Below are 14,712 nucleotides of genomic sequence, written 5' to 3'. Positions count from 1 at the left end.
TATTGTCTCACTGCATCATGTGAGAAGAATGATATGGTATTATCTCTTTTTAGTTTGGTCTCGCCCTTGTATCTTGTAATGACACAGTGAAGGGAGGGATTCAGACAACGTACACGTATAAGAGGATCTGCTTTTACTGAGGGATCTGAGATCGAAAGTACAGATCATCATGTGGGTTTTATGGCTTGCTGTCATCTGGACCGTGGTCTTGTACTGTGGTTCTGAAAGTTCCTGTCCAGGTGAGCCCTTTCTGTGTATATTGGTATAAAAATATTACAGTGGCCATTATCTCATCTGGGTCCCACCCATGTCATTTTATATGAGATAATGTTACCTTACTATCCAGAGTTAGATGGGAGGCTGGGGTATGAGCCAGCATGTATGAACCAGTGTATGTGATTATATGTGTGTAATGTGTATGTGCATGTCACTAAGCTTACACATGAGATTATACCATAATGTAGTTGGTCAGGGCTCCCTTCCCCCCTGGGCCCCTGTGCATGTGTCCTCCCAGGTTTCTGTCTATATCAGCAGTGCCGGCTCAGACGTTGTACTACTGGACGCCTCCTGATAAAGCCAGCACAATGTTACCTCTGTCTGACTCTAAAAGGGGTGTAAAAGATCAGACAAACATTTCTGCTTTCTTTTAAAAAGACTGCCACAGGTCTTCACAGGTTGTTGTCGGTATTGCAGCTTATCCTTGTTCACTTTGGACAGGTGTGGTAGAGCTTTGGGGGGCAGAAAGCAATGTTTCTCTTATCCTGGCCAATCACGTTAATGAAACCCTTAAATAGACAAAAGAAAAAAATATATACAAAGTCTGACTAAAATTATACTGTAAAATAGTGTTTACTGTAATCAATATTTCTCCATTTTTGTATAATGTTGATCAACATTATATCTGGTCACAGAAGTGAAGATTTTAGGAGTTGGGGAATCTGACAAGTTGACCATACTCAGGGGCTGCCCTGGTTCTCCTGGATCTCCTGGGCACAAAGGAGAAGTTGGGTCACCTGGAGAGAAAGGTAAGTGGGTCATATTATTACATGTGTGATATGATATTACCATAGTCCTTACTATTCATAGGTGGATGTATAGAATATAAAATACATAAATTATCCTTGTGGGTGCATTTACATGAACTTGAGCTCACCAGGCCGTAGCCCGGATATGTCAGCTCGCTGGAGATGAGGAGTTGCTCATCCCTCCCCTCTCCATAGGAAACAGCGGCGCATAACCATTCTTACAGCCATACACAGTGTGGGCACAACACAAAACTGGTGCAGACCCTTAAGAAACACTTTAATAAATGTGGTCCAGTCTGTTAGAACATAAGTGGGACCAGAGCATGAGCCGGAGGAGCTGTTAATGAGAACTGAGGGATCATGGGAGTTGTAGTATTCTGTGGTGGCCATCTTGGAGATAACCCTGCCTTCTTTAAAGAGGCCATAACATTTATCAAATTATGAATTATTAAAGCAAACTATAAATCTCCATTTTGTGACGAATTACATAAAGTTTTGTTGTATTAAATTATTTATATATTATGTTTTTTGTGTGATATTTCCGGGAATATAACCAATAAATAAATACATTTATAAACATCCCTTTGATAAACACATCAAGTAATAACTGTATGACTGAATCTCATCTGCATTAGCCAGGAGATAGAAACCCTGTTAAGAAAACATTGCGACAAGTCACTTTAAGGCTACATTCACACTAACGTATGGGGGACGTATATACGGCCGCCGTATATACGGCCGATATACGTCCCCCATACACTTCTATGGGCGCACGGCACCCTACGGGAGCGGTACGGTGCAGCACACGTGCGGCACCGTACCGTTCCGTACCCGGGAAAAAGATAGGACATGTCCTATCTTTTCCCGTAATACGGCGCCGTGCGCCATAGGTTGCTATGGAGAGGGGCGGGGGTGAGCTGCGCTCACCTCCTCCTCCTCACCCCGTACACTGCCGTTGCCCGCTACGGTACGGGCGGGCAACGTCAGTGTGAATATAGCCTAAGGGTGGTGACACACATGGCGTTTTTGGGCCGTTTTTAGTTACTGCGTTTTCAGATAGTAAAAAACGCATGCGCATGTGTCACCACCCTAAAAGGTTTTCATTGTAGTGGAGGTTGAATGTGGCATCGCTGTCCCACTTCAGGACTAGTCCAGACCTCGACTGACTTTTAAAGTAGCATTTACACTGCGTTTTGAAACACAATACAACAGCTGAGGAGAGGAGATTTGTCTAATTACATTGATTACATTTGTGTGTTAACATCACGTTAACATTTGCGTTTTGTAAACGCAGTGTTAACTGAATGTTATCGCAATGTAAATGCATACTGTAAAAATCAAAACCTGAATAATATAAATGGTAGAGAAAAGAGCGGGAAAACATCACACATTCAAACATAATACTCATGACTAGTCCATGGCTGAGTTCTGGACGCAGAAAACAACCATATACCCCTTAGCTTAACCACCCACCTAACTAATAAAATACAACGACAACATTTTTGTTGGAAAGGTGAATGGTCACAGCTTTATTAATGTTCTTGAAAACAATCTGAAAGATAAAAATTCTTTATTAAACATAACATCAATTATTATAACAATAAATTCTTTAGCAGCAGAGCTCTTGGCAACAACCAAAATTATCCTGTCATACTTAATTGCAACAAACTCACCGATAAACCAGTCTCCATAAAAAACACCAATGCACGCTCAGCGCACGAGGACCACACCCCCAGCTCCACTCGCCGCCAACCTCCTAGCTGAGTGGCGAACGAAGATGTGGCCCTAGACCAACCATTGGAGACAGTAAACCATACCTTCCTCCCGGTTAAACCCCGGGTAAAACATGTCTTGTTTTAAACAAGACCACCATCTTTGAATTATAGTGGCTACATAGTATAACCACAGCTTTACCTTTCAACTGGCTGTTGCCAAGAACCCGCCACCGCATGACGACATTGACCCCTCAATTCGCCATGCATCCCCACAAACGAACACAAAATTCAGCCACTTCAGCCAAACCAAAATTAAAAACATCAAGGCCCACGTCTGTCAAATGTACACCATCAGGGCCCGTATAGCTCTTGTCTTCATCCAAGAGAGAATGTCTCACAACCAGCCCACCATTCAAACGCACCATTTTTGCCACACTCTTGTTGATCTTGATCCGGCAACGGTTTAGCGCCGACACTGACATCGCATTGCGCCAGCTCTCCCTCCTAATAATGTCAGACCATGCAATCAACATTCTCGGATGACTATCCCACAGACACAACAGGTCCCTCTTGATAGCTTTTATGAAGGGGCGCATGGGAAAACTACCCACATCATTTCCCCCAACATGCAATATAAGAACATCCGGCGGGCCCCATCTTCTAAAATTCTCCTGCAGTTTCGGCCTCACCCGACCCCACGTGAGCCCTCTAAAACCCATCCAGTGAACACTTACCTGTTCAGGGTCAAGCCCAAGAGACCTACCCCATAAACGCGATCTCGCCCTCCTTTCGGCCCAGTATACGAAAGAATGGCCAAATACCCAAATGACACATTTTCTCGTTCCTGATAGAAAACACATAACTGTAGTAAACAAAACCATAAAACATTTGCCGTAACTAAACATTCCACTTCTCATTAACGCTCCATCAAACCCATTCTAACATATGACTTAAATCGCTGCGATTCCCAACGCCCAATTCTCATTATCTCCTCCTCCTTCAACCCCCACCGAGCGGCCTCAGTTGCCGCCCCAATCCTAAAAGAGTGAGAGCTATAGTCACCTGGACTCAAGCCAATGCGAGATATGCATTGCTTAAAAACTGCCCCAAACTGATATCTCGACAATGACGTACCATCCTCATGCACCAACAGTGACTCCTTATCCAATTTCCTAACCCTCAAGAATGCTTCATAACATGCCACCGGGCAAAATTCACAACCATCAACACGAAACAACTGCACAACAAATCCTTTATTCTTCCTATCTGTTTTAGACCCAAACAACCAAATACGAATCGACTCACTGCCTAACAATACATGCCGACGCTGAATTCCCCCAGCCACTAACCGGCTGCCGCTCACCAATTCCCCCACCCTGAAGGCCCCGAAAAAAGCCCAGGAATAAGCCAAGCAAAAAAGACGAAACTCATATGCAGACCTGGTAACCCCCTTCAACTCTTCCACAATTTCCCCCAATATTGTAAAAGAAACCGGACGCCTGCCATCCTCCCTTGCCCTGTTTTTTACAAAACCTTTGGTCGCCTGGCGTATCAAAAACGATTGTGTAGCATCACCACCTCCAATCAACTTGAACAAAAAGGATAGCGCCGACAAAGTTTTGTGAACCATGGCACCTGACACGCCCTTATCAAACAAACCCATGATAAAACAAAAAAGCACATCATCCCGATTACCCCCCATGCATTCGATCCCACAACCATCCTCAAACTCAAACCAGCTCCGCCATACCTTCTGATAAGCAGTCCACGTAGATGGAGCCAAAGACCTCTGTACCCACCGCATAAACCTTACCACATCAGCTCCCATAAATGCCCTGGGCATTGCAGGGGTTCCTTCGCCGCCCCCGGGGCCAGCTCCCGAAACCTGTCCAACTGCAAACGAGACAGCGCATCAGCGATGGTATTCTCAACCCCCGGAACATGAACAGCCCGAAACATAACATTCCACTGTAAACATTTTAGCACCAACCGCTGCAATAACACCACCACCGGCGGGGACGAAGCCGTCTGCTTGTTTATCACCTCTACCATCGCCATGTTGTCACAATGAAAAACTACATGCTGGTTAGCAAGCCGCCCGCCCCACAGCTCTACCGCAACCACAATTGGAAATAGCTCCAGCAAACAAAGATTCCCCGTCAAACCTTTCTCAATCCACCACTGCGGCCATACTCCAATGCTCCACTCCCCTTGATAGTAAGCCCCATAGCCCACTGACCCTGCCGCATCCGTAAACAAGTGCAACGCCTCATTCGCCACAGGTTCCTCCATCCACAAAGTCTTCCCATTAAACTCGAGTAAAAAACTATCCCACACTCGCAGGTCATCTCTGTGCACCTTTTTTAACCGTATCAAAAATTCCGGCCTCCTCACTCCCGCAGTCGCCTGCGCCAGTCTCCTGCAAAAAACTCTGCCCATCGGCATTATCCTGCATGCAAAATTGAGCTTTCCAAGCAACGATTGTAACTGTTTTAACGATATTTTATTCTTAACTATCGCTTCCTGCACCCTCATCCTCAAATCCTGCAATTTGTCATCTGGCAACCTACATTCCATCCTTACCGAATCCAATTCAATCCCCAAAAAACACAACTTTGTTGTAGGACCTTCCGTTTTGTCTTGCGCTAACGGAACCCCAAATCTCGAAAAAACATCCGTCAATGTCTGTAACAATATCCGGCAACACCACGTCTCCCCTGGCCCAACACACAAAAAATCGTCCAAATAGTGTAATACCCTTTGTGACCCAGATTCCCTCCTAATGACCCACTCCAAAAACGTGCTGAACGCCTCAAAATAGGCACACGAAATGGAGCAGCCCATCGGGAGGCACCCATCTACGTAAAAAGCCCCGTCAAAATAACAACCTAGCAGATGCATGGACTCAGGATGCACCGGCAGGAGGCGAAATGCGGCCTCAATATCAGCCTTTGCCATCAGCGCCCCCTGCCCCGCATCCCGCACCAACGCCACTGCCGCATCAAAGGAAGTATATGATACCGTCGTTAGTTCCGGCTCGATATCATCATTCACTGATGATCCTGCCGGGTACGAAAGATGGTGTATAAGGCGAAACTTGCCCGCTTCCTTCTTCGGAACTACCCCTAACGGTGACACCCTCAAATTCCTAACCGGAGCCTCCGAAAATGGACCTAGCATCCTGCCCAATTTTACCTCCTTCTCAATCTTTTCTTTAACCACCTCCTTGTATTGTCCCACCGATTTCAAGTTTTTAACAAATCCAATCCCCCTACTCTCCCGAAAGGGTATCCTAAAACCATCTCTGAAACCCTCCCAAATTAACCTTGCCTTCTCTTTATTTGGGTACATTTCGAGCCACGGTATCATTTCGTTGAGACGCACTGGCGTCGCCCCCTTTTTGAGCACCATCACTTGATTTTCTTCTCCTGAAACATTTAACCAAGGGGTGATTGGTCCCCCCGCATCCTGAGCATTCATGCCGAAAGGAGCATGAGACTCCCCACGAGCAAGAGCCCTCGTTGTATTTCCAGCACACTCCCTTCTTAAATGCGCCCGACGAGCTTCCTCCCTTTGCTCCATCGGGCCCGGAGTGAAAGGAAGACCCGCTATTAGCCCCCCCGCCACCAAAAGGATTCCTAACTGGCGTCTTAGGAGCTGTCATTATCTGCATCCATAACGAAATGTCCCTATGGTCCCACTGCAGTGACGGCTGCACCACCATCCGCTGCCTGAATTGTTCATCGTATTTTAACCACGCTGTTCCCCCATATGTTTTGTACGCATCCCATATGGTGTCCAAATGCGCAAACAAACCCGAGCAACATTCCGGGTGTTTTTCGCCGATTACACTTCCCAGAATCGCGAATGCATGCAACCAATTCCCAAAGTGACGTGGGATCAGCCGATACCGCCTCCGCTCATCATCCTCCTCCTTCCTATATTCCCTCCCTTTCTCCCATTTTTCAATGCTAAACCGCTCCAGTGGTAGCAAAGTGAAGATATCCAAATTCTCCCTGTTCCAGATCTTCTCCTTCACCTCCTGCTTTAAGTGACCTCCCAACGGCCCGTTAAAACATACATATAAATTCCCTTTTGCCGCGTCCGACACCGGGAGTGGTTTCGCCACCACTTTTTCTGTCTGCACCCCTGCATCAGTCGAGACCTCTGTCACTATCTGTCGCTCCACCACCCCTTGCCCTAACCCCGGCGCCCCCGCTGGCACCAAACTCACGTTCTGAACGGGTTCCTGACTCGCCCTCCACGCCCCCAACGGGCTCCCCAACTGTGACCCCCAAGAAGACTCCATTGTCGTCAACAACTGCCTGACATTCTGGAAAAGCTCCCCCACTGGCCCCAACGGCACCATCCCTGTAGTAGGCGGGCCCATCGGCACTAAGGCCCTACTTAGGTTACCCCCCTGCAAAGTGTGTGTATGTTGTGAAAATTGTGGTGCTGTAGACCCACCTGGTTGGAGCAGGCTACCGCTCAGCGGCGCCGGCGCAGATCCAGCCTCCCCTGTCGCCATTCTCGGAGTCCATGTCCTCCCAACACCAGGCACCGGATCCAATGCCACTCCTCGTCCTGGCGTAGCTGTGCCCACAGCTCGCCGCAGCACGTCCCGCACAGCCCCGTCCGTACCTCCCCTCTCCTGCAAAGGAAAAAACACAGACGAAACACCCTGGTACATATCCAAGCTGTCGCCTGGCGGCGCCACCGGAGCCACCTGACCCCCACTGCCACTGTAAAGGCCCCCAGAAATCTGCTGGGCTCCCACAGCGGCCCTATGCCCGCCCCGACTAGCCCCCAGTGGCTGCACATTCTCACTCCTAGGGGGGGTGGCTGCGCCGTGAACCCCCCCGCCGCCATGCACCCATCAGAGGCCGCAGCCTCCCGCGGCCCCCCCTCCAACATTAGACCTGAGGCCCCCGCCTCCCATAAGGGGCCCCGCTCCATCACCGCCGGCACCGCTTGCTGCCTGGAGGCCCCCGCCTCACCTGGGGACCCCCGCTGATTACCGCCAGCCGCCACCAACATATTCTCCCCCCGCTACTCACCGACTCCAGGCCACACCTCCTCTTCCGGTCACGATCCCGCTCCGAGCCTCCACGCGCTTCCGCCATCTTCGCCACCCCTCGGGATGCCGCCATCTTGACCCCGCCGCCTCTCACTGCCGCAGGCCCCTTCTTGCCACACCGACCTCCCGCTTGTTCCGGACCTCTCCTGGCCTTCTTCCCGCACGCCGGTTCTTCTGATCCATCTCCCGCCAGTCCAGTAAGGCTCCTTCTCGACGTCGATCTTCGGGGGGAACTCGCAGGGCTCAACCTCTCCGGTGGCCTCCTCACCCGGGTCGGTCGCTCACTCGGGCTGCCTGGCCGCAATCCGGTCCCCCAGACAGCCAGTTGATCCTCAACCCTTTCAGGGCCCCTTGCCGCCGCTTCCCTCCTCAGGCGATTCACCAGCTCCTCCAACGCAGCCATCCCGTTCGATCCTGTCGACAAAATTTTTATAGCCAGAATGAAGGCTTAGCTCCCTGACTACCACTTATAAAGACTTCCTAGCTCCACCCCCCTCATCTAATACCCCCTATTCGCCTGGTCTAATTCTCCACCCCCCATAAGTCCACCCACAATTATATGGTTCCTTTCCAGCCCAGACGGTCATGCCCGCTCTCCGCCCACCTGCAGCAGGCTCCGCGCTCACATTACTTTGTTTATACCTCAAACCTGAGGTAAAAATATGGGACCCATGTAAAATAAGTAATAAGGAACTGTGACACTATGCGTCCCCTTTCATTTTTTATTCCTTAAAATTCTCATTAACAGTGGGGGTCGTCAACTTATCCCCTAATCTTAATTTGGTTTAGCATTAGTATCACAACAAATTGTAAATTCTGCCCAACCAGTCATATATCACCACAGGGTTTTATCTTTTGGGCCTATATAGCATCCCATGAAAATGTAATACAAGTTTTGGTTTGAATCTTTGCTTAGTTTCATTTTCTTTTTGGAATATTTAGGAGAAAAGGGGCTTCAGGGAATTGCAGGAAAACTTGGTCCCCCAGGCACAAGCGGTAAGTGATCAAATGTATGATACAGAGGTTTTACGATGTACACATCTATGAGATATCGGAAGGGAATACAATACACTTCTGACACATAAGGACCCACCACTGTCACCAGGGTCACTATCTGTCCCTTTGTTATTCCTCCTGGAAATTAATATATAAATTCTCCTTGTCAATAGGGAACATTTAGCCATACTGTTGTATGGGCAGTGCCAACATGTATAGGGTCATCCCATATTTATTAGGGGAAATATAACCTCAGTGATAGTAAGAATTGTATTATTTCCAGGGATTATAGCAGAAGGATGTCAAAGTACATATTTCTTAAAAAGGTGATTCTAGTTTTGTGGGAATTTACTAAATATAACACGACAAGAGAGATTGCGTCTTTTTTGTTTATTTAATATATTTTTATCCTGGTTATATTGTAATAAAAGTAATGTTTGGATTTAGTGTTGTGACTTTTGTTTTCTGACTACATACCTATTATTTCCCTCGGAATAGGTGTTCAGGGCTCCAAAGGTGAAAAGGGGGAAAAAGGTAAGTTGTAGCCTCAAACAGCAGTGAGAGCCTGGCTGACTACATCTTGTATAGTCAGCAATCTCCTGTTCCTGCCATGTCACAGCGTCACTCTATTAGGCCTTTTTGACATGAACGTTTTTTTTCTGTTGTATGCTACCCGTAAAGTACAGTTTCGGCACATGCATTTCAATGGGCAATATGTCCATCCATATGAATGGACGTATTGCCCACCATACTGTACCATACAAGGGAAAAAATTATTTACTACGTACGGCAGTACCGCACTCCTCCCTATGGAGAGGGAAGGGGTGAGTAGCGCTTACTTACTCCTCCTCTCTGCGACGCACAGTCGTATATATCGTGCTCGCCCGGGCGAGCATATGTTCATGTGAAAGGGGCATTAGAATAACACACTATTACAGCGCCATAGTACAAGCTGTAGCTGAGGATGATAGCACACGTGGCGTTTTGAACGCGTTTTTGGCCCGTTTTTAGCAGTCCGTCAAAAAACGCATGCATTTTTTGAATGATTCAAGATGAACATGTGCTATTCCAAAATGTACAATCTTTATTCAATATAAACACAACATGAATATTACACACCAAACCAAAAAAACAATAAAAACATTTAAAAAGGAAAAAAGTCCTCTGTACAAAAACCAAAGGGAGGCTAGGACCCATGATAGGGCCCATCAAAGAGCAACCCCTCCCTACCCAGCCCCAAAACCCTCAGCCTGTCAAATGGCAACTATATACCAGATAAATACGAGTAAGTAATCAGACAATATATCTGTAATATAAAGATATGGTAAATGTAAAACAAAGGATGGTCAGCATAATTACCAGGCAAAAGGGTGAGGGGCTGGGAGAGGCCCACGCGTATCGCCACTCACAGTGGCTTCCTCAGGGGTCAATTTTTTGAAAACGCATCAGTTTTTGACAGGTTTGACCAATTATCTTAATTCAAACTGGTCAAAAACGCATGCTTTTTTTAACGCATGAGTTTTTTGACAGACTGCTTAAAAAAGGCCCAAAAACGCATTCAAAACGCCAAGTGTGCCATCACCCTTAGTAGAACATAACTGGATGAGGAAATATCTATACTTAAAGAGCCAGGATACTTGTATTATCATGTGTAACGAACAAATTTGTTCATATTTGTGGACCTGCCACCCAAAAAATGCTTATTTGACAAAGCAGAAAAGGGACTGAACACAAAATGGAAAGTATTAAGATATGGACATACAGAAGTTGCATCTTGTAATCTGCAAGTAGATGCTGACAGATGATCAGAGACTTGTGTTTTGTTCAAAACAGGTGATGCTGGATTATCGGACTCCGTGTATGGTAAGTACATCATCACCTATAATATCCCTAACTGAAGGATGACCCCCAGCGTGTGGACTAGGGGGCACTGCTGAAACAGAGACATCATCAGAATCGGAACCAAGGTTCATCAGTGGGAGAACAGGCATAAACACAAGCATAGTCAGATTATAGCCAAAACTAGGAGTAGAACTACAAGTACAAAGTGTAGTAACTAGAAGTTTTCAAAAAAGGGACATAACCCAGATCCAGACCGGTATAAGTCTTTACCAGTTGTGTGTCAGGAATCATTTAGCATCAGCATGTCAGTGGTAGGTCTTACAATCCTGGGATTGACTCTATGGGTGAAGACACACATGGCGTTTTTGGGCCGTTTTTGGGCCGTTTTTACTAAGTGCGTTTTCAGATCGGTAAAAACGCATGCGTTAAAAAGCGCATCCGTTTTTTGAAAACGCATGCGTTTTTTGACCGTTTTCCCGAAATTGCGCAATGAAAAACAGACAAAAACTCATGCGTTTTCAAAAACCGGATGCGTTTTTTAACGCATGCGTTTTTAACAATCTGAAAACGCACTAACTAAAAACGGCCCAAAAACGGCCTAAAAAACGCCATGTGTGTCTTCACCCTATGGGTTCATTCACATGGCCGTCTGCGGGGACGTACAATTTGCGGCCGCATGTACGTCCCCATAGACGGCAATAGCGTCGCGGCGCAGATACGGTGCCACACACGCCGGTGCTCTATCTTTCGGCGTGTGTGCGGCCGCGCGCCGCTATTCTCTATGGAGGGAGGAGGGGTCACCTCCTCCTCCTCTCCAGCACACGGCGGTATGCCCGCACGGCGGGCATACCGCGTGTGAATGAACCCTATATGACAGTCTCTGGTGGTCTCCGGACACTATACAGGACACCCTGTCTATCTTTCGGCGTGTGTGCGGCCGCGCGCCGCTATTCTCTATGGAGGGAGGAGGGGTCACCTCCTCCTCCTCTCCAGCACACGGCGGTATGCCCGCACGGCAGGCATACCGCATGTGAATGAACCCTATATGACAGTCTCTGGTGGTCTCCGGACACTATACAGGACACCCATAGACACAGATTAAATTACCATTCAGCTGATGTGTATAAACACATCATCCGTTCACTGAATATACATCATCTCTCTATTCCTCTCAGCTGCAAAGAACTGCAAGGAGCTACAGGAGCAGGGAGAGGTCCTGAGTGACTGGTACACCATATACCCAGCCAGCGGGAAGCCTCTGCAGGTTCTGTGTGACATGCATACTGACGGGGGAGGCTGGACTGTAAGTGTCCTATCATTGGAAGGTATCTATGTTATACACACTAGTATACAGTGGCGTAACTAGGAGAGACAGGGCCCCCTAGCAGGCTACTGCATGGGGCCCCCCTTCCCACTTAAAAAATATACATATTAGTATACTCACACATGCGAGTTACAATCACATATAAATACACTCATGTGCATATACACACACATACAGTGCCATATGCAACATACTCACATACAGCGTATACAGACACCGTATACACATCACCGATACAGCATATATACATCACAGTATATGTGATATACATATTATGCTGGACAATTTGCAGTACAATATAGATATAATGATGCACATCCTCCATTCTTTAATGTGTCAGGTCGGTTGACGGGGCCCCCTGACACTGCGGGCCCCATAGCGGCTGCTATGGCTGCTACCACTGTAGTTACGTCCCTGCTAATATATAACATACTGGGTATTTCTGTGGTGTCCAGGTTTTCCAGAGGCGCAGCGATGGCTCCGTTGACTTTTACCGTGACTGGAATTCATACAAGAAAGGATTTGGCAGTCGTCTGAATGAGTTTTGGCTGGGGAACGAAAATCTTCATACATTGACATCTACAGGTAATAACATTGACAAATTGATCATTAATGTCCGATCACCTATATGATAACCAGCACCCCCAGCAATTGGATATTACTAGAAGGAACACCACTGAGGAGGACATCCAGCCACCACTAGAGGGAGCTCATTGTATACAACCTATGCATGAAATACAATAGTCACAAAGTTTACAGTATATTGTAAACTTCCTTTAATGGTAACTGTAGAACTTATCATATGCATCAGTGCTCTATTCATACACAATACACAATGGGAACCCTCTTTAATTTTAAGTCCATATGAGGTATTTTCAGCTGTTTAAAAGAAAAATAAGTTAAATGAGTTATTTTCCTATTGCTATCAGCAGGTCTACATCTCTTTTCACATGTCTTATAGTACATTTACCAACCATGTTCTATTATATGGCTAATATTTAATACCCTGTAACTCATCTCACCACAGGTACATGGGAACTACGTGTTGATCTCCAAGACTTTGAGTACAGGAAATATTATGCCAAGTATTCTTCTTTCCAGATTTTGGGAGAGAATGAAAATTACAAGTTGTTACTTGGAGGTTTTAAAGAAGGTGACGCAGGTAAGGGAGGATCAGCTGCAGTCACTAACAGTCTTTTCTTGTCTTATACATGAAATGGGCAAAGCCATTATTATATTTTTGGACAAAATGAGCAGAGAAAATATGGTGTCATACATGACCTAAGCTTGTGCAACCCCTGGGCACCCCGTAGTGATTGAAATCAGTCCAAAACTGGTATTAGATGCCAGTGAGGAATGATAATTGTTTCCCTCTAGACCCGGGGAACCCTAATAAACATGTATTATATAATTCTCCTATAATAATTACAAGATGCCTTTATTGATTTTTCCAGGTGATTCTATGGCTTTTCATGGAAACATGCCGTTCTCGACAAAGGACAGAGATTCAACTGTTGACAAGTGTCCCTCCGTATATAAAGGAGGTTGGTGGTACAACAGGTGCCACTTTGCCAACCTAAATGGCCTCTACCTGGGCGGGAAACATGAAACTTATGGAGATGGAATCAACTGGGCCAAAGGAAAGGATTACTACTACTCTTATAAATTTACAGAAATGAAAATCAGACCTGTCCAATAAAGTCACAAACAGGACAAGAGCAAGAACTGCATAGAGTATCTGCTTATATAGATGTAATATCACCATTATTATACTCTGCTGCTATAAGATATGGAGAATAAACAAGTAATAACCTATTAGTCGTATAGGAAAAGCTTTGTTTGCCATGTAAGTAGCTGAAGCCCAGCCGCTGTAGGTGCTGTTATATACTGCAAACATTGTCACCTGGATACAACATGTAGATGATGTAGATGTATGGACACCACAGAGCGGCTTGGGGGTGGGTAATATTTACTTTAATTTCCTATATTAAAGAAAATGGGGCTTATTTACTAAGGTTTTGTGGATCGCACTTTCGTTGAACTGTTCATGTTTTCCGGGATTTGTACAGCTTGGACAAGTATTTAACAGGGGTTTGTGCTGGGATTGTGTCACACGTGATTGGATTTTAGCGCAGCTGCGCTGGCTTTCATACAACAGGAATCGGGGGTCGGGCCGTCGGACGATCCCACTGATTCGGACTGAGCGCAGGATTTAACTTTCAAATTCTGTTGCAAGACAATGCACTTACATGCACCAGGAAGAAGGTGAACTCCGGCGGACCTGAGCGGGGAAGCAACACATGCAGGATATCAGGCGCACGATCTTAGTGAATCGCGGCACAGTGCATTATCATCAGACAATACACTTTCGTGAACTCCGCAGGACCGGGTAAGTAAATGTGCCCCAATGTGTTGACCCAGCTGGTACAAAGGGAAGGAAAATCTAAGCCACTATAGGCTTTATCCTGTAGACTGAAGCTCAGTGGTAAGAGCTCATGAGTTTCACTACAAAAAGCTTCCATGTAGGCCGCCCCTCAGACTACGACTACACCACAATATCCACAATATTCACTACACATCCAGAGCTTGTAGATGTGCAACGCAACAACTTGCAGATGAGAATGGGATCACATTTGGATGTAGAAGTGACCCTGTTTTCCTGTTGTGTGTTCCTGGCATAAACCTGTAGTCACAAAAAGCCATTGTAGATGTATTGCACTTTATACATCAGAC

General features: G+C 46.3%; 1 protein-coding gene across 1 annotated transcript; it reads left to right on the top strand.

The window, feature by feature from the left end:
• Nucleotides 1–101: 101 nt before the first annotated feature.
• Nucleotides 102–13,778, top strand: LOC140077051 (ficolin-1-like). The gene is made up of 9 exons (XM_072123904.1): nucleotides 102–239; nucleotides 912–1,025; nucleotides 8,760–8,813; nucleotides 9,312–9,347; nucleotides 10,647–10,676; nucleotides 11,831–11,958; nucleotides 12,435–12,564; nucleotides 13,007–13,141; nucleotides 13,434–13,778. The coding sequence occupies exons 1-9, from the start codon at nucleotides 170–172 to the stop codon at nucleotides 13,676–13,678; spliced, it is 942 nt and encodes a 313-aa protein (XP_071980005.1). The 5' UTR covers nucleotides 102–169; the 3' UTR covers nucleotides 13,679–13,778.
• Nucleotides 13,779–14,712: the final 934 nt, after the last annotated feature.

The sequence above is a fragment of the Engystomops pustulosus genome, chromosome 9 (assembly GCF_040894005.1).
Source record: "Engystomops pustulosus chromosome 9, aEngPut4.maternal, whole genome shotgun sequence".
In the NCBI taxonomy this organism is placed as follows: domain Eukaryota; kingdom Metazoa; phylum Chordata; class Amphibia; order Anura; family Leptodactylidae; genus Engystomops; species Engystomops pustulosus.
The sequence above is the reverse complement of the archived record's forward strand: the minus strand, read 5'-3'. Positions and strand labels throughout refer to the sequence as shown.